The sequence below is a fragment of the Cryptotermes secundus genome, unplaced genomic scaffold (assembly GCF_002891405.2).
Source record: "Cryptotermes secundus unplaced genomic scaffold, Csec_1.0 scaffold579, whole genome shotgun sequence".
Taxonomy (NCBI): domain Eukaryota; kingdom Metazoa; phylum Arthropoda; class Insecta; order Blattodea; family Kalotermitidae; genus Cryptotermes; species Cryptotermes secundus.
Window position 1 is genome coordinate 570,585 of NW_019719366.1, and position 26,851 is coordinate 597,435.

The window sequence follows — 26,851 nt, forward strand, 5'->3', positions numbered from 1 at the left end:
TGACGCATGTTGTTGGAGACTTATCCAGTGTCTGAACTTACATGTTTAAGAAAATGTAACACAAGCATACAATTATCTACAAATTAAGGAATCTGGGGAAAATAATGTGTTTGCTGTTTCTTCATTCAACTTCCTATGTATGAAACGTCGACATCCCTTTCCACGAAACCAAAGTATTTAATTTGACTCATATTTAAATGAGGATGGCGACAAGCGAAGTGAGGTTTGTACCAGTTTACAGCAAGATTTTCGATCTAACGAAGTGTTTAAAAACCATTTTACCAAATATTCAATTTCAAGAAGTTTCTCCCGGTAATTTATTTTACGTTTACATAATTTAAGATTAGGAATTGAAATAAAATAACGCAATTGAATTGCGTTATGCACACCTGGCTGGAAGGTCTATCACAGAGCCTTCTAAATACAAATGTGTGTCTGCTATTGGCGTGGCAAGGTAGGCGAATAAATACAGCTCTTGGTCCACGGCATTTAACTCTTGTTCGATGAAGTGTTGCAAGTTTTTTTTTTAAACACGTATTCGGCAAACCCGGGACCCGATTGCTTGAGGGGTTTTTGTATTCATTGAATCTGTGAGTAATTTGGCAACAGAACAGTGAAATTCTTAGTACTCTTCGGGATCCGTAAAATAACTGAGTTGAGTTACAGGGGCCTAGCCAAGGTTAGGTGTGTTTGCCAGTGCATCTTCAGCTTTTCTGTATCGTTATGGAGATTCCGAGAGAGAGAGAGAGAGAATACACCGGATTGAAAAAGCTACCGCCTTGGTACTGGTGGAAATAGTGATGCTGAATGTAGTGACCACCGTTCAGAATCTGAAGAATCGAATACCTTACTCTCCAAAGATTGCCTTCTGTCATTGTGGGAACTGAATCATCATTTCCATCCAGTCATCAGTACAAATATCAAATAAGAATAAATGCTCAGTATGTCTGAATAAGAAAGACTGAAAGGCATACTATCAGTGTTTCAAATATTGCTTGCCAGTTTGCTCATGTGCAGTGTAATTACAGATTTAAGACATCGTCAGAATGCTTGTAAGGGTTTGCATGTCTTCCTGTAGTTTTCTCTTGTAAGCATGTACACATATTAATTTACCTGGAATTAGCTGCCAGATGGTATGTAATATGGGTGTGTAAATTGGATACTGAATAAATTTGCTCATTATCACACCAGTATACTCAAATACTGGGCATTTGGTTGTGAATGAAATGTAGTGTCAAAGACAAAAACAACACCTTCCACTGTGACTATTTAAGCTTTATCCCTTGAAAACTCATCAACACTGCCCTCTGAGGATCTGTAGGGATCGAAACATGTAAGGGTGATGAGTTTCCAAGGGATAAAGCTTAAATAGTCACACTGGACGGTGTTGTTTTTGTCTTTGTAATTGTTAATGTAATGGACCAGAATGAAACAAATCAAATTCATCGAAATGTAGTGTATTAGTCATTTTTGTTTTAGAATACTTACAGTTATAGGTACGGTAAGTTGAAAACTTGCTTATTCCCTGCCCTCCTCTTAAATGAATCGTATAGCAAATTATAATTGTATTTGTTTATGAAATTATTAAGATTTGATGTTTCTGAGAATTTTTTTAGTTTTAAAATATGAAATGAAGGATGTATGTTTTTTTGTTGTAGCCATTATTCCATATATTTACCTCATAATAGTAAAATATATCAGGTCTTTGGGACTCGGAATGTAACTACTCTTTGCTGTGTTAATTACTCATTGGAACTATTCAGTGGAATGTTTAAAAATTCTACACGTTTTTTTAATAATATTATTCATGGGATAAGATGGTAGTTATCTGTGTTCAGTTTAATACTAAAAGGTAAGATACGTATGAAGCATCTGTTATGATTCTATAAAATGTAAATACGAAGGGCGTTCTATATATAATGCCTCCTATTTTTTTTGTGTTAATATGTAACATCTGAGCTGGATGTTGGTGGTGTTGTAGTAAAGGTTGAACCTTCCCGCCAATGTACTGTTACTTTGTTTGTCGTGCGACAGATACCGACAGCAGAGCAGTCTACAAAAATGGTGTCTGACATAGAAGTGCATATGAAACACAGATGTGTTATTGAATTTCTCACTGCCGAACAAATTGTACCCACTGACATCCATCGATGCTTGCTAAAGGTGTATGGAGACAATACAGTGGATGTCAGCACAGTGATTCGGTGGGTAGTGCGTTTCAACAGTGGCGAAAGTGAAGTGCACGACAAGCCACGCCGTGGGCGTCCTTGCTCAGCTGCCACTCCTCACAATGAACAGCGCCTCGATCAGCTCATCCGCACAGATCGGCGGATAACGACCAGAGAACTGTGTGCACGGCTTAATATCGGCTGTAATGCATTGGAAAAGATGTTGGGGAAGCTGGATTATAGCAAAGTTTGTTCCAGGTGGGTCACGCGGATGCTTACACAGAACCACAAAACCCATTGAATGGAAGTCTGTCACCAGTTTGAGGCTGAAGGTGACAAGTTTCTGCACAGCATTGTCACCAGAGATGAGACGTGGTGTCACCACTACGAGCCAGAATCAGACAGTCCATGGAGTGGCGACATCCGGATTCCCCAAGAAAAAAGAAGTTCAAACCAGCCATCGGCAGGGAAAATGATGTGCACGGTCTTTTGGGATAGGCGGGGTCTGAAAGACGACACTGACTAAGCTGAACGCCCGCATTTCCCGAGTCAGACCAGAGAAGCAGACAACCTTTCACTTGCAACACGATAATGCTAGACCCCGTACCAGTTTGGTGACCACTGCAGACATTGCAAAGTTTGGCTGGACTGTCCTACCACATCAACCTTATAGTCCCGACTTAGCACCTTCAGACTTCCATCTCTTTGGGCCTATGAAAGTGGCTAGCCTCTGCTGGTGCAGACTTTTACGGGCGCGGCATACAGGCTCTTGTTCATTGCTGGCAAAAGTGCATAATGAATGGTTGTGATTATGTGGAAAAATAACTGTAAGTAGCTGAAATCTTGCTCTATTTAACTGCATTATTATGTTATATTTTAGCGTCCTGTTGCACTGATTTTCATCCATTATATGTATACAGTGGCCGTCTTTTAGTGCACTCAATTTCACCTGTCACTTCACAACATGTTTCAGCAACATAGTGCCATCATCAGGTGTCCCAATTACATCAATTTATTGCATTGCTTGCCCTCATATGTTTTCGCAACACCATTATTATGCTTTCTGCATCTGTTGTAGTTTTCATTAAAAAAATAGGAGGCATTTTATACAGAACGCTTCTCGTATAAAATCAGGCTGATGCCTCAGTAGAGTGGGGGTTTAAGTCTAGCAGTATATTTTTGTAATAGAATCAGCCAGACATTAAATACATGGAGATTAAGTGGGTATTTAGTGAATAATGCTGTCTTCTGTGATGCCTTGTAGATCTTGTGTGAACCAACATTTCAGAAGAATGTATCGCCTCCATCTTCAAGGTAGAGAAATCAAAGTCTGTAGCCACCAGCACATGGTGGTTCCTCATTCAGTATTTTTCTATCCTGAAGATGAAGGCCATGCGTTCCTTCAAAACGTCAGTTCACACAAAATCTACACAGCACAACATATCAAATGACAGCATTCTTCATAGTCACCACTGTGAAAACCTCAAAACTTACTTGGGTATTAGTGATTTGTGTGGGGATATTTACAATTGAAATTATATGTGGAGAGTAGGAGACATACAGAGATGTCGATGATGTGATGCTTGAAAGTTGACTGTGAGCTACCTTAGCACATGAGCAACCCTACTCAAACACATGCAAAATTTCCTCCACACATTCTATTGAAAAGGCATGACAATGTTATCACACTGACCCTGATACAAGTAACCTTTTTGAATAAGTACAAATAAAGCTGTTGTTTTTCTGAAGCTATTAACATATATTTATATCTACTTAACACAATACAGTGGACCTATTTTAAGTTTAAATTTCCATTGGTTAAGGGTTAGATTTCATATAGTAAATGTGTTCTTCACCAGTTCAGAGAATGTTGTGTACAATAATGGTCTAATAAAAGTAAAACAGTTTAATTTGTAGTCTGATCATGGTCTGCCATATTTTATGCTCTTCTATTCCTAACCTTTCCCCAAATTTTTTCCTAGGTGCATCAGTTGAAGACATAAATATATTAAAACAGGCCGAGATAATCGTAGCAGACAATAATTTGCTGGGAATGCAGCTTTACAATTTACCAGCTGCCAAATGGGTCCAAGGAACCTTCGCTGGTGTAGAAACTATAGTGCAGCACTATGTTGTCAGCAAAGTATGCAAATTCCAAATACAGTAAATATATAATTAAAGTTGGAGTGCCTAATTTCATTGAAAAGTGTTTGCCCAGTCCAGCAAAAATTGACAGACTTAAATGCTTTAAACACAAATACTGTATCCCAAAACAGCTGTATGAAATATAAGCTTTATAGATTGTATGTGTATTATGTGTGGCCCACAACACCATTAACTAAACTATAAAATAAGTTCATTATTATGTCGATGACTGCTAACATAATAAATATCATTTTCCTTTCTTTCAACTTGTATAATTCCTTCACAGTCATGTTCATGGGATGACTATAATGTAGAATGACACAAATTACTACCACAAGAAGACTCTTCATGTGTACAGTCTTTCTCTTGTGTTCTCTCATTTCTTCTTATAGTATGATACATGCTCAGAATTGGACTTTGTCCATCATCCGGTATTCTAGGAACAAGAAAGCACAATGTTTCGGAAACTAGATACATTTCCATCCTCACATGAGGAGGAGGAAGACACCTACTCTGTTGGATCCCTTAGAAAGAGCGAACCTCAATTTCCATCCAATTTCTAGAATAGTGGACAATGGACAAAATCCAAGACCCAGTAATTCTGAGTGTTATACACCATCATCAGAACCCTTTAGAATCTACTAGTATGATATATGGTATTCATGTGCATCAATAATTTCTGAAATAAATGGCCAATTTTAAACCAAGCTTAGGCAGTTCATGTCAATTTAGACTATGTTTTGAGATAATAAGTTTTCTCTAAAAGTTTGCAAACTTCTGTTTTAAATAATATCTTGCCCATAAGAGAGAGAAAAGAATTGTATGCGCCTATTTATTCATTATAAATTGCTGAAAGCATTCTGTGACTTTCATATGTTCACAGCCAAAACCATCCTTTATTATTACACGATTTTCTAATTACTTTTTTGGCTCTGCAATGGGTGAGTATGTGGTAGCTAATATTGTCAACCATGAACGAAACTTGATGGCTGTATATGAAAATCAGCAATCCAGCCTGTGGAAAATAGATGGAAAGATTTCTAACCACCGCACGATTGCAGATCTTACCATAGGAATCCTTGGTGCTGGAACAATAGGAAGAGATAGTGAGTAGTCATGGCTGTACACAGCATTTAATTTCCAAGTTGAAGCCAGTCTAAAATGAAAAATACTATATTTGGTTGTGACAGCCCTTTAAGATTTTATCTGATTACATTTGTTTATCCACCAAATGTCAGAGGGCTGGAGCAGAGTAGGGGTTTCCAAACTGAGGGCTGCTTGCATCTTTCAGATGGATTATATGAATACAGAAATAGCAGGAACTGACAGCACAGTAATACTGAAAACAATAAGTTTACATATATTGTACTTATGATAATCCATATGCATATTGTTCAACATGAAGTGTTTCTAATTTTCTCCTTCACACAGAAAAAAAAAATAGTTCAAGAACTGTTTGCTTTCAGTTGCCAAGTTACTGAAAACACTACATGCTTGTGTTTGGGGCTTAGTTTGTACAGTACCTTCAGAAGATAACAAGTCACCTTACATAGATGAATACAGGTAAAAAAGAAAATTTTGACTTAGTGTATTTAATTTAATCCTGTATTTAAGCATCCTGTTACATTACTATATCTAATACTGTTTATGTACTACACAGCCCATCAACAGTGCAACAAATTGTCCCTTCTCTCTTACACATTCACTTTCGACACAACAGGTTTCGGCCCTAACAAGAATATAGGAAGAGTACTCCCATAGGAGAGGATTGACGTAAATCGCGAATTTGAAGTGCGACGTATAGATGATAAATCTTGAAAAGTTTTAATATATATATTTTATTATTATACATGACATATTTACATTTTAATCATTTTATAAAGGAAACATGATGGCATACAGTGCAATGGTTTGACGTAAACAAAATCGCACCTGAAGATGGCACAATATTGCCGAAACATGTAGTGAAGAGAAAAGTGAAACTGTGCGCACTGTAAGACAGTTGGTACAAATACACATCATGAATGTGAATCAGTGCAACAGGACGCTAAAATATAACATTGTTGCATTGTTGATGGACTGTGTGGTACAATAAACAGTTTTACGTATTTAATTTAACTTACACAAAAAGTTGATGTTTTAGTTATTGCAATAATTTAAACATATTTTTGTAACAGGAAATGTTCCTCAGATAGCAAGATGATTCGGCAAGCACCAACGAAAGGACCCATATTGCAGTCCCCCTCCCTTTGGGTCCTTGCTTTGATAATGACTACTGATTAGCATGTGTCTAGCACACCAGACTTTTTTTCCTTGAACAATCACAAAATGTAGTTCTGAAAAAAGATAGTATTAAATCTGCATGCCAAATCTCATGTGATTAGAGGATGTGTTCTCACTGAAGAACTCGCATGTTGTCAGCGAAATCTCTGTGGGATCTGGGGCTGGTTTAATTGCTCCAGATTCCCCTGTCACTATTCCTGATCCATGTCTGTTGGCTTGGTCTGTTAACACATCACAAACTCAGTCCTCATTAGAGGCTTCACTTCAGAATTAGTGTTTGGCTGTACTCAGAGTAAAGATTTCACTTATCACTGCTACGTACAACCACAGGCATTTCCTTTCCAATCTTTTAATTCTAAAATAAAATTGGAAAACAAATATACAGGAAATTTTTCATATGTCACTTACATCAGAAATAATTATCAGATGTTACTTTCCTGCAAGAATATGAACTATCATTGTATCGTCAGTTTAGCAGGTATATTCTGGTACAGCTAATAGTATAAAGTAGTGCTACACATAGCTCTTATGGATATGCAGAAATATGCAATAAAATTATTTTTCAGCTGAAGAAAAACACATTCACAAAAGGACTTTTTATCTTGCAGTAATGTGTTCAAATGGCATAAACAGTCTAAGGAGTGAATGAATGATGAACCCATCTATATTTACACATGACTGGATTAAATACATCATATCACAGTAATAAACAGTGAACAATTTATCAGCTTAGGTAATCAATCCTTAACTGCAGGTTTAGACCGTTGAATGATATTACACTACAGACCCCTCCCTCTTAAGTTTGTCAATAAACAGCCAAAGAATTGGAGATGGGGAAAAATTAATTACATACACTACCAGAAAATCACCCTAATGTTAACAGAATCTGACCATCTCTGTGGTCTAGTGGTCAGGGTTCCTGGCTACAGATCCAGAGGTCCCAGGTTGGATTCCCGGCGATTTTCTGAGTAGTAGTGGGTCTGGAATGGGGTCCACTCAGCCTCATGAGGATAACTGAGAAGCTATTTCAAGGAAATAATAGCTCCTATCTAGAAAACTGAGATTAAGGGCTGTGGGGATTCGTTGCGCTGACCACGTGACACCCCCTGTCCACTAAAGTTGCCACTAACTCCGCTGACAAGCAGTGGTCGCTTTGTCAGTATAGTTCACTTGCAGACTACAGGCCACAGAGTTATTTGTTTCATTTTTGTTAACAGAATCCATTGTAATTCTTCCATTTGATGAACCAAGCAGTAGTTTTTCTAGTTTGAAGCACAATTATTCCTTGTGTACTGTCATCTCATTTACATTCTTTATAGCAGTGTTGCTTTGCATTAAGTATCAAGCTTATTGCCATGTTGCTACTGACTGAATAATCATAGGTTCCAGGTTGATGAAGGTGAACAAACAACTGTACTGTGAACAACTTATGTTACTTTGTTCATGCAGATTACATTCAGATTTACCGGATCTACTCCACAACTGTGATTATATAATCAGTGTTCTTCCTTCTACCCCGGGCACCACTGGCCTCCTGAATGAGGACATGCTAAAACATTGTGCACAGAAGCAGCCAGTATTCATTAACATAGGACGAGGAACAGTCATAAAAGAAAAGGATTTAGTAAATGCTCTAAGCAGAGGATGGTTGTCGGCTGCGATATTGGATGTGTTTGAGACAGAGCCACTACCAGTTTCAAGTGTCTTATGGACCATGCCTCAGGTGAAGTAAACTTTTCTGATGAATGATGTCTCCAATTGATTCAGGAGAGAGGTATGTGAAATATGGACTTTCTGAAGAAGGAATGCCGTTCCTATTTAAAACCCAAGAAAGCCTCTTTTATGCATTCCAGTTGCTCTAGAATGGGTCACTGTTGTCTTCAAAATAAAACGAAGTTGCACAAAATCTGAAAGAAATAATCTTGCAGACACTTGCTGATTGTAGGTATACCACCACTAGGAGTTTCAAACACACTGACCTGCAGGTCTTATTAAATTTGTTGGAAGGTCAAAAACAAATGTTTTTTCATGTGTTTATAGTTAGCAGAGGAATAGAGATAGGGCAGATGTGTCATGGCCAAATTTATGATATGGGCGCACACTTGAGAAATTAAAGATACAATGCAAAATAGATAAGGATAGTCATAAATGCAAAAAAAGTAGAAGGAATAAGCCATAAAATGTATTCAGACAATTTTTTGTCCTCTTCACATTAATTTGATGAGAATAACATCTTAACCTCACATGCCTTATCCCACCCAACACCAACCCTAACAAACCAGAAACACACTGCTTTGTTGAAAATAGTGTGCTGCTTGCAAAGCAAACAGCAGCGTCAGAATTGCAGTGACAGGTCCGTAATTCTGAACCATGGATAACCTTCAGAGATATTGGGTTTTCGGACTTTGTCCATCGTCCGGATTCTAAATAACTAAGAAAAAACACAACGTTTTGGAAGCTGGATCTGTTTCCGTCCTCAGGTGATGGAAGATACCTACTCTGTTGGGCCCCTTAGAAAGAAATAGCCTCAATCACTGGACCCAGTATCTTTGTGTGTTATACACCATCATCAGAACTCTATAGTATCTACATGGATAACCTTGTTAAGTCACCTAATGACAGTTCCTTTTTCATTTATTTGACTGTCTTTATGGCTGAAATTAAAATGTATCAACAAAACAAATAGTATTTACAGTTAAATTTGGGGCTCCCCGAGGCTTGAACCCAGATGCACTCAAGCCCTGGCATTCTAAGTCACAGGCCATACCTCTCCAATGCCTTCTGCTTCTAGTCAGTGACTCTCAGCTTCCTGAAAAGCACTCAGCCACCTCTTCACCCTTCTGGCTTATTAAGAATCAGTTTAGCAGGTTACATGTCAAACAGTCTTATGAGTATTTCCAGCCCTTCTCCACTGACTAGCTTTAATTATACTAATAGTCCAGTCATTACAATAAGGGCCATGACACATGGAGCGGTTTTCGCTGACTTGGTGGCGGCCAAGTCGGCAGCCGACTCAGTGCGTAGTTCTATTGCATCAGATGGGATAAAACAGACAAGGCGGTGTTCGCCGACAGGCGGCAGATTTGCTGACTCGGCCTGTCATCTGCAGGCAGTGCAGCAAGCGGTTTTAAGACTTCGTGCATGCTGTTGCTCCATAGATTGAATATATTCTCAGCAGTTTCCGATGCAGCGAAGGAATCAATGGTAAGCATCCCTATATTAGATCTCATATAAATTAAAATATGTATATGTAATGGAATGAAGTACTTTATTACATATTTAGCATTGTTTACATACAATACGAAAAGCGTACAAACATTTACTGACAGTTTTCTATTTCATTCCACTTTTTCCTGACAGAATGCTAGAGAGTAGGATTGAGGTCCATGCCCGACCAGCAACAGTTCGTCGAAAGATTCACTCAACATACAAACGAAATTATAAAATTTATCTTCATCTTGTCGTGCTTGATTAAATAAAGTGTAAAATAGACCTTTTGAAGTCCTATCTCTCACAGTTGGGTGAATCCATATTCTCCGATGTTTCCTTCTCTGCCTCCATCGTAAGTATTTCCGTATTCCGTATTGAAGGGGTGGGTTTCCCTATGCACTTAGACCGGTTACTGGTCCATTGTGCGTCCCCCTTTTAATTTCTACTGTCTCCATACCCTACCGGTACTGGTGCTTACTATCAGCCCCTTTCTGCCAGCGAGGTTCCAACCTCTTACTGGCAGTGGTATCTAATAGTCCCTTTCTGTCAGGGAGGTCATCCCTCCTCTGGCAGGGGTTCCTAGTCCCTTTCTTTCAGAGAGGTCCCCCTTCCTCTGGCAGTGGTACCTGATACTTCTCCCATCTACCGGAGGAATTGGAAAACTAGTTGGGCAGGAAACTTGGCCTAATTTTGCTCAGAGGTCTCCTAGAGACACGAGGTTCTTTTACGTGCCGTAAATCTATGACACGGGACCCATGGCTTAAAGTCCCTCCTGGAGGACTTGTTCCCTGAATTTTTCCGCCCTTAAAAATTCCACGACCTCCGCCGGGTTTGAACCCACGTACCTTGAGTCATGAGGTGGGAACATTACTCCTAGACTACGGAGGCCGCTTCCATCTAAGTAAATCAGTGACAGAAGTATTATACGTTCCTCGTAAAAATCATCTGTACAATGCTACCTCCCACACCGTATGTTGCACTCAGCATTCAAATTGACCTGCAGCATTGTGTATTTTGTCACAAGGCTGTGGCCGAGTCGGCGAAAACTGCTCCGTGTGTCATCGCCCTAAGTCTTCTTTGACACTGATCATTGTTATTCCTTCTATATGCAAAATAAATTGTATCACTACAGCCATTTCAGTCACTCCTGAACTGTACTTTATATTCCAGGTGAAGATAACACCACATGTATCTGGCTGTTCACGTCCTCAAGACATAGCCATGTTCTTCAAAGAAAATCTCATCAGGTTCCAATCCAATAAGCCACTGGAAAGTGTATTGGACCTGGACAAAGGATACTGATGTATTCAGTCATGTGCCAAATTTTGACCAGGTTAACAGCTGGATGGCAACCTAGAGTCCACTTCCAGTGCTACTAAGTACACCTTTGATGCTGGATACCTGATGAGGCTGTTTCATGTAAGATGAGGTGAATTAGAGCACCTTTGCTTTTCACTGAAAATAAAGATTAAACTGTATATATCAGATAACCTGTGCTCTTAGAGTCTCGTGTCTTTTCAAGAGGTTTCTCTGCAACGAGCTAGTGGAAAATATACTGGCTGTGAACATGGGATTAATGATGTTCTCCATACCAGTATTCCATATCAGAGATGTTAATGGGGTAAGAGCCAAACAGCTGTTCATTGCGATATGTGCTAATTATTGTTATCTAGCAGCTTCACAAACATCTGAACAGAAAAGTAGCTGCTCAGATAATCTGCAAGGAGTTCCTCTATGTGAAGGGTGAAGAACCCAATGACCCTCCAGCCGGTGATACTACAACCAAGGAAGAGAGATGGGCAGATATCATGTTTTGAGACAAGGTAATAATTTAGAAAGCTGCAGTCATAGCTTGTTTAACAAGGCTGAAGTAAACCAGGATAACTGGTGACCCGACTGAAAACAGAATTATGAACCTGAATGCAAGTTTATGGGCACACCAGCTGGTTCAACATTTGATTATTCGGATTGTAGGCAAGTCACTTTATTGACTGAGCTGTTCCTTTCAATTATAGTGTTATGCTGTTTCTTGAAAATGTAATAACTTATTAGAAATATCTTTCTCCTCAACACATGAATAAAGAAAGTATTTCAAGTGTCTGATATGGCAAATCATTTCTTAATATAAATATATTTTTGGTGAGTTATGAGTTACATTGTGTGTAAAAGGATGTTCTTTAACATTGCAGTATGGCAGCTTTTTAGGTTCGAATGCCCCAGTTCCAGGCATTTTACGCCACTGTTTTTGAAATACTGTACTGAGTTGGTACAGCAGCTAGGCAATGGGCTGGAATGAGGACTTGGTGTTCAGTTCCAAACAGGGAGAGAGCAGTTTTCTCTTCTCCAAAGTGTCCAGACCAATTCTAAGGCTCCACCCAGCCTCCTATCCACTGGATATTAAGGGCTACCCCCTTGGGAGGGAGGAATGGGGGTGGAGAGGAGACCAGGGCATAAAGCTGACTTTCAGTTTTATGCCAAAGTTAATAATTTGTGGAGCTACACTGCCTCCTCCCCCTCCCCATGTTTTCATGGTGGTACTTAATTAAGCAGAGGGGCTTTACTCCTACTTACATGTGTATCACTTTAGTGTTGCATGATGTCTCATATCTAATAATGTTTCTGAAACTGATACTTCTCAGAGGAAAACCCCTTGTGAAGGATTATTGGGAGAGCAATGGATCTCAACACTTAACTGAGAAAAATCTTAAATGGAGGAAATTTATCATATTATTGAAACTGATTATTAAACAAGGGGAAAATCTTAAAGCAAGGAACATTAAATTGGGGCACACACACACTTTTTTAATTTATGCATGGAGAAGTTGGTGACACTGTTTTAGATCCTCTTAGTGTATGCTGGTGATGAGAAATCTGGCCTGTGTAGCCTTTTCTCTTCTTTTTCAGTAATCCAGTCTCTTGCTGTTTCATGTAGAAATTCTTATAACTCTGATTTTTATATAGTAGTACAATCTGTAAATACTGAAAACAGTGAAAAAATCACAGTAGATTAGACAGTGTACCACATCTTTTAACATTTACCAGCTTTCTTCAACTTACAATAATAGCTCAAGTACTGGTCAACCCTGTTCATGCCTTTCATGTACTTCTTGTACTGAACAAACTGAATACTAAAGAACACATTTTGGAAGCTGGCTCTGCTTTCATTGCTGGGTAAGGTATGAAACCTATTCTGCTGGGAACATTAATGGGGACAGAGATTAGCACTGTCTGATACATTAATATCACTTTAATAAACATCATCATGTAAACACAGTAGAAAATGGCCTTGGCGAGACACACATTGCAGGTATTTCCATTGTAGTTAGGCTTTATCTGAAGTTTCTTCTTCAACCATTGGACTGGTGCTGCTTGTACCAGGTTTAAGACCTCGTATTGTGAGGTCATAAACTACCTCCTCAATTTTCTTCACATCATACTTTAAAGCATCAAAGCGCTTTCGAAGGGAATCATTCTTGAGATTCAGAAGACGGAACCCGGCATTGAGTTCAGCCACAAACCTGGAGATTTGGAGTGGACGTAAATAATCACCACAAGTGACACTGTTCACTGCAAATCGTGACTGCAACAAGCATAAACATTCCATATTATATTAGGTGACTACTAACAAACAGCAATGGACACACATGTATGTCAACAAATACATTCTACATTGTAACCTAAAAAGTAACTATCAAAGGTACAAAAACTGATTTTGTCCTCAAATAATTTAAGTTGAAATTTTAATCCTAGAGCTTAAAAGTAAAAAATTTAATGTCTTCTAATTGACAATTCTTGTATATTTGAAATTGGCACCAATCTTAGGTATTAATATGATGAATGTTTTTCTGACAATGATTCCTACCCTTAAATAACATTTATCAGTATATAGCTTAATGCTTAATGGTAATGACTCTGTTACTTGCTTGTTGGTATTGTGCTTCTTACATGTTATTTTTCAAGTATGCCCCTTACCAGAATCAAAGAACAGGTTTTCTAGTCACTCTACTGAATGAGCTCTTATTGTCATAACATAACAAATAAATATATAAGTTATTATGCTATTAAACCTAACCCAGAATGGGTCAGCTGTTAAGAGAATAACACCTGACCATGAAGTTACTAAAAAACAGTCATTAAAGTAGTATGCATTATATATTATTAAATATCTCATGAGGAACATATGATGTTGCAAACAATTATCATAAAATATTTCCATGATTTCAACCGTCTTCCAGTGTATACACTCGTCTATCTCCTCCTCTCACTCGCACTACATGTTTCGGCACAAAAGTGCCATCTTCAGGTGCTTATTCGATTTACGCTAAACTAGTTCATTGCATGCCTTGTCATCTTCATATTAAAATAACTAAAATATATATTTATCATATATATTGATAAATGTTAAAAATTAAAATTGTTCAGGATTTTNTGTGTGTGTGTGCTGTCTTCATTTTGAGTTGAAGACGGTTGAAATAAATCATGGACTTAAATCAGTGCAACAGGATGCTAAAATATAACATCATAAAATATTTTGTGAAGACTTGATGTAGTCAGTTTGGAGGCAGTTTTGAGGAGGTACTTCCTGAGGGAACACCACAGAAAAGTTGAAATAAACATGAAGATAACTTCAATATATGAAATAAAGAGAAAAATAATGTTCATGCATAGGAAGTTTGTGGAAATGTTTGAAAAGAAGGTAAGTATAATACATAATGAGAAGAAAGCCTCTGAAGAAATAATTAAGTTAAATGTACTAGTTTGTGTAGATGTGTGATGGGGAAAATGTATTACCACAGATTTTGAGGTTATGCAGAGTTTACTAATATTAGTAAACTCTGCATAACAAATGCAAGCAGTTCCAAACAAAACTCATAGATCCTACACTCTTACTGCATATATTTATAGACCTACAGATCTATTATCATTACTATTACCATCAACATTATCATCACTGTTATTTTATTTTTGTGAAGAAAATATCACTTAAATATAGATTCTGTCAACATTAAATTGTCACATATAACCTCACTGATCTGCATCATCTCCATGTTTGAAATTTTTAACTTACGAGCAATATACGAATATTTTGTGTCTGGGGGGGGCATATACGCATGCGAGCACATGTGCATTTCTGTATTTATTTCAATACCAAATTGACAAGGTTAAACCCAACTGTTCATTAGTTACCACCATCAAACTGAATTCTAAAGAAAATTATCCAATAGCTGCCATGTTAGTTCCAAAGGTTTTGGACAGTGGTGTACAACACCCAGGATTACTGACTTTTTGGATTCTGTCCATCATATAATACTCTGAAGAACACAATGTTTTGGAAACTCGATCCATTTCCATCAAGTAGTTGCGGAGAGCTCTAATGAGCCTCAGAGAGTAGGCACCTCTTACCATTTCATCCGAGGACATAAACATATCCAGATTCCAAGCCAGTGTCATTCGGAAAATTAGATAAAGGGCAAAATCCAAAAAATCAGTAATCCCAACTGTCATGCTGTTATTTTATGTTCCATAAAGAAATTTCCTCAACAAATTTATGTTTTTTGAGACCTCTTACATCTTATCAGGACCATATCTCAAGTTTTCTTCACACGTCAGAGGTTTAGGCATTCACCATGTTACTACTGATTTGGGAAACAGGAAATATAGCCCTGGGGTTGTCCTCAATGGCATATTACTCGTGAATACTGATCAGGAATGCACAGCAGTAATACACATGTACAGACTCCTCTGGGTTCCTGGTCATAGTCAACACAGGCTAATGCTACAGATGCTTCCGTAGGTAGGGATCAAGGAATACACATTCCTCAGTTCCGCACTCAATCTCTCGTGACTGTAAGCTCAAGATTAAGGCATGACTGAAGCAAACGCCTCTGAACACTGGGCTGACACTAGGTTTGCAGCAGGTGAAGCACTTCATTGAAACACCTTGAAATAAACTATCTAGGTATCTATGGACCTTGGACTGTAAACACCACAGGTTGGTAAAAACGTTGCTAATTTGCCATTGTACATTCCGGCAACACCTACGTATTATGGGATCCTCAGAAGGTTCCACTTGCAAGAAATGTGGGCAAGAGAAGGAATCCTCCTACCATATACTATGCCCAGTCCTGACTAGGCACAGATAGATGTTTTTGGCTCTGCATGGATAGCGCAGAGAGTAAATAGGAGAGCCTTGCTGTAGATGCTTTTGGCTCTAGCATTACAGTCAGAGGTCTTGGAAGGGCCTGCAGCAATTTGCCTGACCCGACCATGGGGAAGTGAAAAATGCATAATGAATTTTTATCAGAAAATCCTGATAGATGCACAGAGAACTGAAAACATTTGGAACAACCAGGTATAGACTAAAAAGTAATATTAAAATGGCTCACTAAAAATCGGTGTGAACGTTTTGACTGGGTACAACTGTGGGTTTTTGTGAATTTCACGATAAACATTCAGTTTCTATAAATGCAAGAAATTTCTTCATCACTGAAGTAACTGTTACCATTTCAAGTCAGCCATATATGATGATGGTTAATGGTTATGATCACAGCATTATAAAAGGTTATCAACTCTGTTCAGAGTGACTGATAAATGTTTTTTCTCCTTTTTAATCTTTCATCCTTGACACGTTTTGGTCTGAGAGACCATCTTCAGAAGGACATATCAATACAATTGGAAACTACTATTACAATGTGATTGGTCATTATCAGTACATACATACAATATTACAATGTCATGAATATAAGCTCTGAGCCTTTAACAACTACAGCGACATGTATGAATACATTAAAATATTTATAAATTATTATAATTAGTTTATTTATAAGTGTGGTTTAAAAAAGACTTTGTTAAAATTTAGAACCAATTTGGTTCATGTCCTTTACACTGATGCTCTTTAAAGGAAGCTGAGTGTGAGCTGACTGTCAAAGAAGTGTGGAAGCTTTGATATCTCACAACCCTATGGGCATCCACGGCCTGTTAGAGATAATTTTTTTAACACCAAAGGTTTGCGTCATCACCATGCTATTTAACTCTGGCCCTGGAAACAACATTAACTACAGGATTTCTATGTAAACAGTCAGTCCTATAAGCTTTATTCCATGCACATCATATGTAATACCTATCACATTTTATGGATGTAATTGGATTCTATAAATATAATATTACAGCACAGTGTACTTCATGAATCAGATGCTCACTCAATTTTTGAATTAAACTGTAAGCAAAGTGAGAACACTTACCATCTCTGATGAAAGCTGCAGTAGGCCCATGAGATAGTCTTCCAAGTCGAGATGAAAACCTGCATCTCTCTGTATTTTTACTGCAAAAAATGAAAGTGCCTCATGTAAGGAAGATCTAGACTTATCTACATTCCTGTAGATTTGAATTACTTACTTACTTATGGAGCTGAGCCTTACTTGAGCCGCCAAATCTGCAGCTACTCAAGAATTTCCCAGCATTTTATGGAACCCAAAGGTTCATTACCATGCTCACAAGAGCCCTCCACTGGTCCCTATCCCAAGCCAGATCAATCCAATCCATACCATCCCATCCTATCTCTCTAAGATCCATTTTAATATTGTCCACCCACCTATGCCTTGGTCTTCCCAGTTCTCCTTTTCCTTCTGGCTTTCCCACCAATATCCTATATGCATTCCTTTTCTCCCCCATTCGTACTACATGCCCTGGCCACCTCATCCTCTTTGACTTGATCAATTTGAATACATTTTGAAAAAATATTTATTCACTTAGACAAAATCTGCATGATATTCTTAATCTTCACTGACCCTTGAATACAATAATAAAAGAGTTCACTAAATGTCAAGTGTAAGAACAGAGCAGTAATATTTTCTAAGACTTCTGCAGTACATCCATAAAATGTATTTCCTTCATTCTCTAGATAAATGTTATGCTGTCACTTTTCTTATAAGTAACTAATTAACTAGCTCTTGTATTAGAAACAAAATGTTCAGTAGCCAGGATAGCACAGTTGGTATAGAGACTGGCTATGGGCTGAATGGCTGGAGGCAAGATTTTTCTCTTCTCCGTGTCCTCTAGATCAGATGTGGTGTCCACCCAGCCTCCTAGCCAGTGGGTGCTGGGGGCTCTTTCTATGGGGGTAAAGTGGCTGGGGCGTGAAGTTGCCCACTCACTTCCAACTAGTGCCAAGGTCAAAAATACATGGCTCTATACATCCACTCCCCCCACACACTTTCATGATGTAGTGCTGAAATTATTTAAGCACAGGGACAACTTTGCCTTACCACTAACATAAAAGTCTACCACTGAATCTGATCCCGAGCCAAATCCTATTTCCTTCTATTCCACTGAAACACATTTAGTACAAGGTTTAACTGACTTTTTTAACAGTTTCCACTGCCTGTTTTCTTGTGAGTGGTTTGAATGGTGATGAATGTAACCTAGGAAGGATGACAATCTGTATGTGTGAAAGCTTCTGCTTTTATTTACACCTTACAGAGTTATGCCTGAATGTGTGTATTATGTGTAAACAATGGGATTTCTACCACAGTCCACAGAACTATAAGGTGATAGTATTGTGGCATGTAGACCCATTGCTAGGCAATGACCACGAAGTAAGCAACTATACAACAGCCATTCCTAAGTAACAGCTATGCAAACAAGCATGTTTCCATGGCAACAGTTGCACTGCAACAGAGGAATTGTGTGTGGTCTGTGCTGAGATGTTATAAACAGGACAAGTTTCAGTTAGTGAGGACACCTGTGTGGAGGCAGGGTCGAATACCTCCACTGTGACCCTGCGAGTCATAGGAGGCAACGAAAAGGGAAGTCTAAAATCTGAGACAGTAAAATATGATCATGAGTCCCAAGGGACTCAGACCCAAGAAAGACTGCGCTGGCAAGGGCCAGCAGCATGTACATAAGACAGACCCGTCCTCTCATCAGAGAGGGTGCCCCAGAAGAACAAGACTGTAACTATCAAACAGTAATAAATATCTGGTCATGAGTCCCAGGAGGGTGCTCGACACCAAGACTTACTGACTGACTGGCCATCAGTCGCAATGCTACTTTGACTTTGAGTTAGTGAGGAGTGGGCTGTGGCATCATGTGGGATTTGTGGTGAACAAAGTGGCATTGGGGCAGGCTTTCTCAGAGTACTTCGGTTTGCCCTGCCAATTTTCATTCCACCCACTGCTCCACACTCACAATCATCTATCATCCGGGGCTGGTCCAACAGGAGAGTTAGTGGCCAACATACCAAGTTGACTTAGTCTCACCCCACCCCAAGAAGCTAAAAAGAAAAAAAAAACGAGTAAGGAGTGAGCTGGGTAGTGAGCTAGTGAGTTAGAGAATTGTTGCAATTCAGTTGCAGTTGCTATGAGAAGCTGGTAGCTGAGGCTGTAGACAGTTTGGGAACCCAGAGGAAGGGGAACATCCGCCATTGTAAACCACTACCAAGCAGTGACTAGTGAAGACTGTGGACACTAGTGTGTGGGTAACAGTGAACTGTAAAGTGTAGTCACATGCTGTATCAAAGAGTCCAATAAATCTAGTCATCAATCAAAATCTATAGTACACTCCAATCACATGACAGTATGGATTAACAGGACAGCTTCTACACCAATCCAGCTTTCTGAAATTCTCCTGAACAAATCTTCATCAGAAAATATTAATAAATTCTGTAATGCATTTTCAACTTACAGATCCATCACAGATTTGAAAGAAATAGAACTAATATTATGTTCATTCTTACATGTGTCTTATTTAAGGTCTTCTTTCTGTCTTTATTCACCACTAAAGATTATGTAGTGGTTTATTTCAAAATGCTTACAGTACCTACACCAGGAGTGATGAACATTTCAGGCAGATGGCTACAATAAAAGATATAATATACTACTAAGAGCTACAGCATTCAAATATCTCTTACCATAACTTACTCGCATTGTGACTTGTGACTTACCTTATTAACATGAAACCTGGGCCTGCCTTTGCTCTGCAAGAGAATTAACATTTGGTTCCATTTTTGAAATGCAAGTTAGCATCACATCATGTAAGTGAACACTATTGATTCTTGAATGGAACTTTGATTTGTTCTGTTTCATATATGAAAAAATCTGTTCATATGTTTATGTGCTGCCTCATATACAAGGTGGTTCAAATATGACCGGGACTGATTTGTGTGTAAACAAGCTGTACTGCGCAGCAGCTGTGCAACCTTGAGAGAGTCAAGCCACAACCTCCACCCTCCCTCCTGTTTGGGTTAGAACCTGTTCAGTTGTGTCTGGGAGTTGCTAGAGTGATGAGTGAACAGAAGGTACCGCGGAGCGTGGATCAACGCACTGTGATCAAATTCCTCGGAGAACACTTCCCATTCGCTGAAATTCACCACAGACTCCAACAACAGTATGGGGAAGAGTGTCTCTCATGGACTCGTGTGTTTGAGTGGTTAAATGCTTCAGAGAGGGCAGAGCGCGCGTGGAGAATTAACCCCATGATCGTCGGCCGCAAACCGAGCCAAACACTGATTGTGCAGATGTGCTTATTCATGAGAATAGGCGCATCACTATTAAGGAACTTGGAGCAATGCTGTCCATCAGTGTTGGTAGTGTAGAAGACATTGTGAAATACCATCTGCACTGTTGCAAGGTGAATGCATAGTGGGTACCATGCACTTTGACAGACGTGAACAAAATAGTGTGCATGCAAGCTGCCAGTCGTCTCCTACAGCAGTTTGAAAATGAAGGTGATGCATTTTGAAGTCTGTAGTGACCACCGATGAAACGTGGGTGCACCACTTCATTCCCGAGTCCTAGCAGTCATCACGTGAGTGGCAGCATACCAGTTCTCCCAAACACAAGAGAATGCAGAGGAGCCATTCAGCAGGAAAAGTGATGGCAATGTTCTTCTGGGACTGGCAGACGGTTATCCATGTAGACTTTCTGAGATGCCAGAACAGTCAATGCAGCTCATTACTCAGACCTCCTGGCAACATACACATACATTCACATACGTGAAGGAAAAGATTTCATCCAAGCGGAAGACAGGTGGAAAGCAGGTAGCCTTCCTTCAAGACAATGCATGCCCCCATATGGCCAAAACAGCAATGGAAACCCTCTGGAAATTGAAATGGAACCTTCTGACACATCTGCTGTACAGTCCCGATTTGGCCCCAAGTGATTTCTACCTGTTCGGAAGGCTCAAATCAGATTTGCAAGGCATGCTGTTTGTGGACAATGACACTGTCATCCAGACTGTTCAGGAGTGGATATGCTGCCAACCACAAGCCTTTTTTCAAAAGGGCATCAGGATGCTTCCAGAACATTGGAAAAAATGTGTTGACTCCCAAGGGAGTACGTTGAAGACTGACATGTGCAAGTAAGTGTTTGGCAATTATGGTTTTTTAAAAAAAAATCAGTCCCGGTCATATTTGAACCACCTGGTACTTGCCAGATTGCATGCTTACTTACGTAACTCAGAGAACCAAGACTACTGTAAAGAAGCCTAAAAGGTAACTAAAGCTTCCTGGCTGAAATTACTATAGAAAACTGAGTTATACCGCAGTTCAATCAATTCAAGTTGCAGTTTCTTCTAGAGCATCGCTCACAACAGAGAATGGGTTTTCAAAGATATATACAGGGTTAGACTAAAAGAAATAGACATGTTCAAAGTTTTACAGACAAAAGAGTTTTAATAGCATGGCTGAGATACTTACACGGTTTGAAAAAAACGCCCTGAAGTTTACATGGGTAATTTACAAGTGTTCTATATGTGACTCTTTTGTAAAACGACAAATTTCAACGCGATAGTCTAGTTCTTCCCAAACGCTTCTCAGCATGCCTACGTCAACAGTCGCAGCAGCTACTGTGATGTGTTGTTTAAGGTCGTCCACACTTGTGGGGAGGGAAGGAACATAAACTCTGTCTTTATGTTCTTGTGTTCTAAACTTGCACATGTTGTCAACTTTTTTTGGGCTGCGCGTGTAAGTTTCACGAACACGAGTCATTTAAACTATTTCTTTTAGGCTAACCCTGTATATTTGTATCATGGATATGAAAGTCATTCAATCTCACTTCAAAATTCTCTGCCAAGGAATCAATCATTTCTACAGCAATAACACCTGGAGGGGTATAATTACTATGTACAAGTAGGATTTCAGATTCTCAGAGCAGTGCTTGTGAAGAGTTTTATCTTCTAGGATATAACACCCTGTGACACAGTAAAAGTCAACTGACATGTTGAAGCAACATGGGGGTGATACATTACTTCAAAATGTCAGCTGTCTTTTCAATGAACTATACAGCGTTATATCACAGAAGACAGAGCTCTTCAGAAGAATTACTCATCCATCCTTATGAAGCAAATCATAGGAAGATAAATGACAGGTTAACATTTTCCAACTGTTCCCAAAATAGTTTCAGCTTCATTTGAAATCTCTTGATAGTTCAACACATATCAGAAACAAGTGTCTGTTGTATGTGAAGTTAGGTATTTACATCATTTAAATGCCAACTGATATCACATAGCAATGCCAAATCTCAAAGCCACTTCCCATGGGTAAGTTCAGCCACCACTTCACCATTCTCATTCATGAATATTATTAGCTTCAAAGCTAAAATACTGAAAACTAGTACCAACATTAAGTACTGCAATTACACTGAAAAATTGATTAGGGAATTCCCCTGCCACAAACCAGGGGGCACAGGATGAATAATTAATAATACACCTAGTCTCTTATAAGTGTTCACAGTCTCTTTTGAGGTAACTGATCACTCTCTTATTAAAGTATTGAGTGGTCTTAACCATCTGTTTTTATTGAGTATTGCTGACATCATAGCCCTAACAAATAATTATTAATTCACTGCTCAACAAAATCAAATTTATTGAAACCACAAAAGTAAACCAATGCTGTGATAATAAACTGCAACGTTTGGGGCATTCACCCAAATTTGCCACACCCTACGAATGGCCCTAGCTGTAAGTTACTTGCTGATATATTGGATATATTGAAGGGTTACATGAAGAGATGCCATGGGCATATCCCACCTGTGGGCTGTAGGTTGAGCAGGCTATATAGCATAATATGGTAGGATTAAAAGGGTCTCGAAGGAAGTGGTCACAGTCTAATGAAGGTACTATCCCATCATCTGTTTGGAAGGACTGGAAAACGGTGAAAGTCTCACTCAAGATAGCTATTGTCCTGGCCAAGATGCAAACCAAGCACCTCCAAAATACAAGCCTACAGCATTACTGCTGTATCAACTTTCTCAGTTACTGAAGATTATGAAACAAAAACTACACCTACACACAAAGATTATGAAATTACTCCAGTCCTTTCAACTCTCAACACATTACAGTCTTGGGTTTGAGGTTGTACATTCTGTTGCATGTCTCTACCTTCCCTCACCTCTGAAAAGGTACTATTCTGTGAATGTGAGGAATTCCAGGTCCCATAATATGGTTTAGAGTCCATGTCAAGCTGTGGATCCCCTCTGGGGTAATGGAGTCTGCCTTAGAGGTGTGCTGAATTGTGAAGGCTGAACAGATACTAACTGCAGCATTACCACAAACCTACCTCCCATCATTTCTGCAACAGTTTCTCTGGATGCCAGCTCTCCAGACTCCAAGAAGATGGTGAGTGAAGCAAGAAATGCAGTACGTTGTGTAACGAAGCGCCAATGATCATGATACCGATAATACTGGTCTTCTGGTATTTTTTCTGCTAATTTCTTGTAGCCCTCTCTGATGCCACCAAACAATGTTCTTGCTCTTTGGCAGCTGGCAGGTACTAAATACAGGTTGACAGACATCAGTGTCAAATATGAATACTTTATGGAATTTTGCTTACACCATGTTAAACTGATTAGTTATTCTACCATTCTTATGACACGTGCATACTGGGATTGCAGACTTAATCCTCAATCCACAATACATATTTCTGTATTGCCTAGTAATATTAATGCTGAAATGTTACTGGTTCCAATTCAAAGAGCTTCCACTCACCTACAAGGGTCACTGTTCCAGATTAATTCAGAACAGGAAGAGGTCAGGATGCCAAACTACTGAATATGTAAGAAGATAAATAATTGTTTTTGTAATGGTGGTGTAACCAAAGCATCACATGTTCAAACTGGGAGTGCTGCAATGGCCTTAAATAAAAATTCCATATTTATTATTTGCTTTTGTAATTTTGCAATACTGATACCCCACTGAACCACAATGGACAACTTCATAAAGTGATTACACAAAAACATATAGCATTCATACATTGCATATAAAGTATGAAGTATGAGGAAGAGTCGATAAATAGGTCACAACTGGATATAAAACTTAAAACATATAACATTCAAACCTGGAAAAAAACATTTATTTCTTGACATATCCTCCACCAACATTGATACACTTGTCCCATTGCTATACCAGTGAGTTGAAACCTGCAGTACAGAAGTCTTTCAATTGTTGTCGCAGCCATGTCTGCACTTCCATTTCAACCTCTTCATCAATAATGACACATCTACCACCAAGGTGGCTTTTAGTGGACCAAATCGACGGAAGTTACTAGAGGCCAAGTCTGGGCTATAAGACAGACGTTCAAGAAGTTCCCACAATAGCTCCGGAATTCTCTCCTGAGTTTCTCGGGCTTAGGATATCTCTTACTGCCCATCTCACTGTGATATAACTGCCTATTTGGACTATGGTAATGGATCAAGAATTATAACACATCAACAACTGGCAGAATGAATTCAGATACAATGCAAATGAGCTCTACCATTACACTTGGCAAGTCATTTATAGTCAGACCTTACATAATTTTTTTTTGTAAATAAACAATACATGTGCTACCTTTACAACTTCATGATAAAAGAACACTAAGAAAATCCCCTGAAATTGTAACACTCGCATTAAAGGCTAATCAATTTCCTGTATGGAGAAAACTTACTTTCTTGTATACCACCTTCATGGTGAATTTTCTCTAGTGTCGTCAGAATTTCTCTGGCTGTTTGTTCAATATCCTTCACGATGTTCCGAATTTCCTGTATGAAAAACGTACAAATAATATGTGCCCGAACCACTTGTGCACTTTGTTCATAACCTCAACTAACATAACATTCCAACAAAAACCACTAACCTCGCGTAATTCTTGTTCCGTGTTCAGATAATCCTGGAATGAAGCGAATATTCCACTCATAGGTGATGCCATTCTCAGGTCCTATGGTTATGAAAAATAAAGCAATAAACACTCATATGACGTTAACGGGGAATATGAACTGACAATCAGAACACCTTCCTAATACTGTCTTCCTTTCAATGTCTTGACGTTCCTAAATTATTCCGGTTTATTCCAAAAGTATATTTCCGTCTGTAACCGTTGCGTGCTTTAATTGTCAGTTATGGATCACCACCCTTTTAACTACGTCCATCCCCGGATTCCAAACATACAACTTCTTCTTTTTTTTTTTTTTTCCAAAATTGATGTGTGTACAAAAAAACATAAGCAACGCTTGGCAATTACCATGCGCCCTTAACGCAAAACCCTAGACGGTTAGTGCTTTCAACGCTATCTAGTGACGGAAGGGGACACGTGCACCAACATCGAAACGCAGCAAGCTTCGCGTACTTTCTCGTATCTTGTACGGATTTCGGCCGTCTGGAGCGTCTGGAGCGATCTGGAGGCTTCACTTCTGATTTAACGCCTGAAGTTACGATTCATTTTCAGACAAACAGCAGGATTCCTTGAACAGAGAATCGGCTCATCACAAAATTTCTGCATAAATCAAAACCTCGGAGAAAACGTGTGCACAATTCCATGCCCCTTATGGGATTAGAATCCACGATTCCAGTTCTGGAGTGATAGACAATGGTATGAGAGCGGTCATTGTGATTAATTTAACTTCACAGAAGAGTAGAACCTACATAAAAGTATCGCATTTTACAGGAAATGGTTGTATCGCCACTAATTGCTAGTCATTATGCGTCCTTTTATCAAGATTATGATTTTCTGAGATGTAACGACATCCAGCATTATTCTACCTGAAGATGGAAATAGCAGGTTACTCAGAAATGTTAGTAGCCGCCTATAAAACAACGCGTCATGTCTCAGAAGACCACAATCTTTAACTGAAAAATTGTGGCACTATGGGGGGGGGGGGTTGTGTCCGGTTGAAACGGCACGAGGTCTGGTACTAGAGGTTTAAACAGAAACTCTTAAGCAAGGGTCCGTGTTATTTATCGGTCAAGCACAAATTTTACTTCATACAAATCTCATAACGAAGTTAATTTTCTTCAAAAGTGCTTTTCGGAAAAATAACATTACACTGAAGCCGGGTAGAAAGCCAGCCTAAGACATAGGTGACATCACTCTTAACAGAACCAATTCTAGATGCTCATCTGGGAAAGTGCAATAAAGAACACCGGCCAACCTATGCCCGCCTGTATTTTTGCGGTCTCAACTTCCTGTTGGGGTTTAGAAGTTTGGTGTCATAACTAGACAGTACCGAAACTGTACGGAACAAGAAGAGCATAGTTGATTAGAAGCAGTTGGATAGATAATATAGATGTGGGGACTGAAAGTGGTCTGCGATACCTTAAAATTGTGGTTTATTCTGCAACATATTTACTGCAAGAACATTTGAGATCTATAAAAAATAGAATACCTTACATGGTAGGCCAATTATAGGTTAACTGTCGGTATATATATGTAGAAAAAAGTATCACAGATTTCCATTATATTTACTTTCCATTAGAAGACCTACATCTTCAACAAAAATTGCTTTATACATATATATTACTGAACTCTGAAGTTCATTGGTGCATCTGCCAATGGAATCATCCTCGCTTCTAACAAACTAAGGAAATGTGATGCTGATGGTGATGACTTTGTTTGTAAATGAAATCCAATGACAAAACATTCTGGAAATATAAAATACCTCGCCAATTGTGATATTTATTCTAAAGATTACTATTGACGCCCGCAGAGCTCATACCATTGTAACTGGTACAACCTTTTTGTATTGTTTTCCTGATTATATCTTTTCTCATTACATGCACTGTTTTGTTACCAAGCAAAC

The 26,851-nt window shown here is 38.9% G+C and overlaps 2 protein-coding genes across 2 annotated transcripts; one reads left to right on the top strand and one right to left on the bottom strand.

Moving 5' to 3' along the window:
- The first annotated feature begins 115 nt into the window (after positions 1 to 115).
- LOC111864777 (glyoxylate/hydroxypyruvate reductase A) lies at positions 116 to 12,425 on the top strand. The gene is made up of 6 exons (XM_023852289.2): positions 116 to 312; positions 4,151 to 4,311; positions 5,197 to 5,419; positions 5,780 to 5,876; positions 8,046 to 8,319; positions 10,977 to 12,425. Exons 1-6 carry the CDS (start codon positions 198 to 200, stop codon positions 11,106 to 11,108), a joined length of 1,002 nt encoding a protein of 333 aa, XP_023708057.1. The 5' UTR covers positions 116 to 197; the 3' UTR covers positions 11,109 to 12,425.
- A 613-nt stretch (positions 12,426 to 13,038) lies between these two features.
- LOC111864788 (translin) lies at positions 13,039 to 25,327 on the bottom strand. The gene is made up of 5 exons (XM_023852301.2): positions 24,913 to 25,327; positions 24,724 to 24,817; positions 23,359 to 23,571; positions 17,048 to 17,127; positions 13,039 to 13,386 (listed from the first exon to the last, which is right to left on the bottom strand). Exons 1-5 carry the CDS (start codon positions 24,982 to 24,984, stop codon positions 13,129 to 13,131), a joined length of 717 nt encoding a protein of 238 aa, XP_023708069.1. The 5' UTR covers positions 24,985 to 25,327; the 3' UTR covers positions 13,039 to 13,128.
- Between the last annotated feature and the right edge of the window lie 1,524 nt (positions 25,328 to 26,851).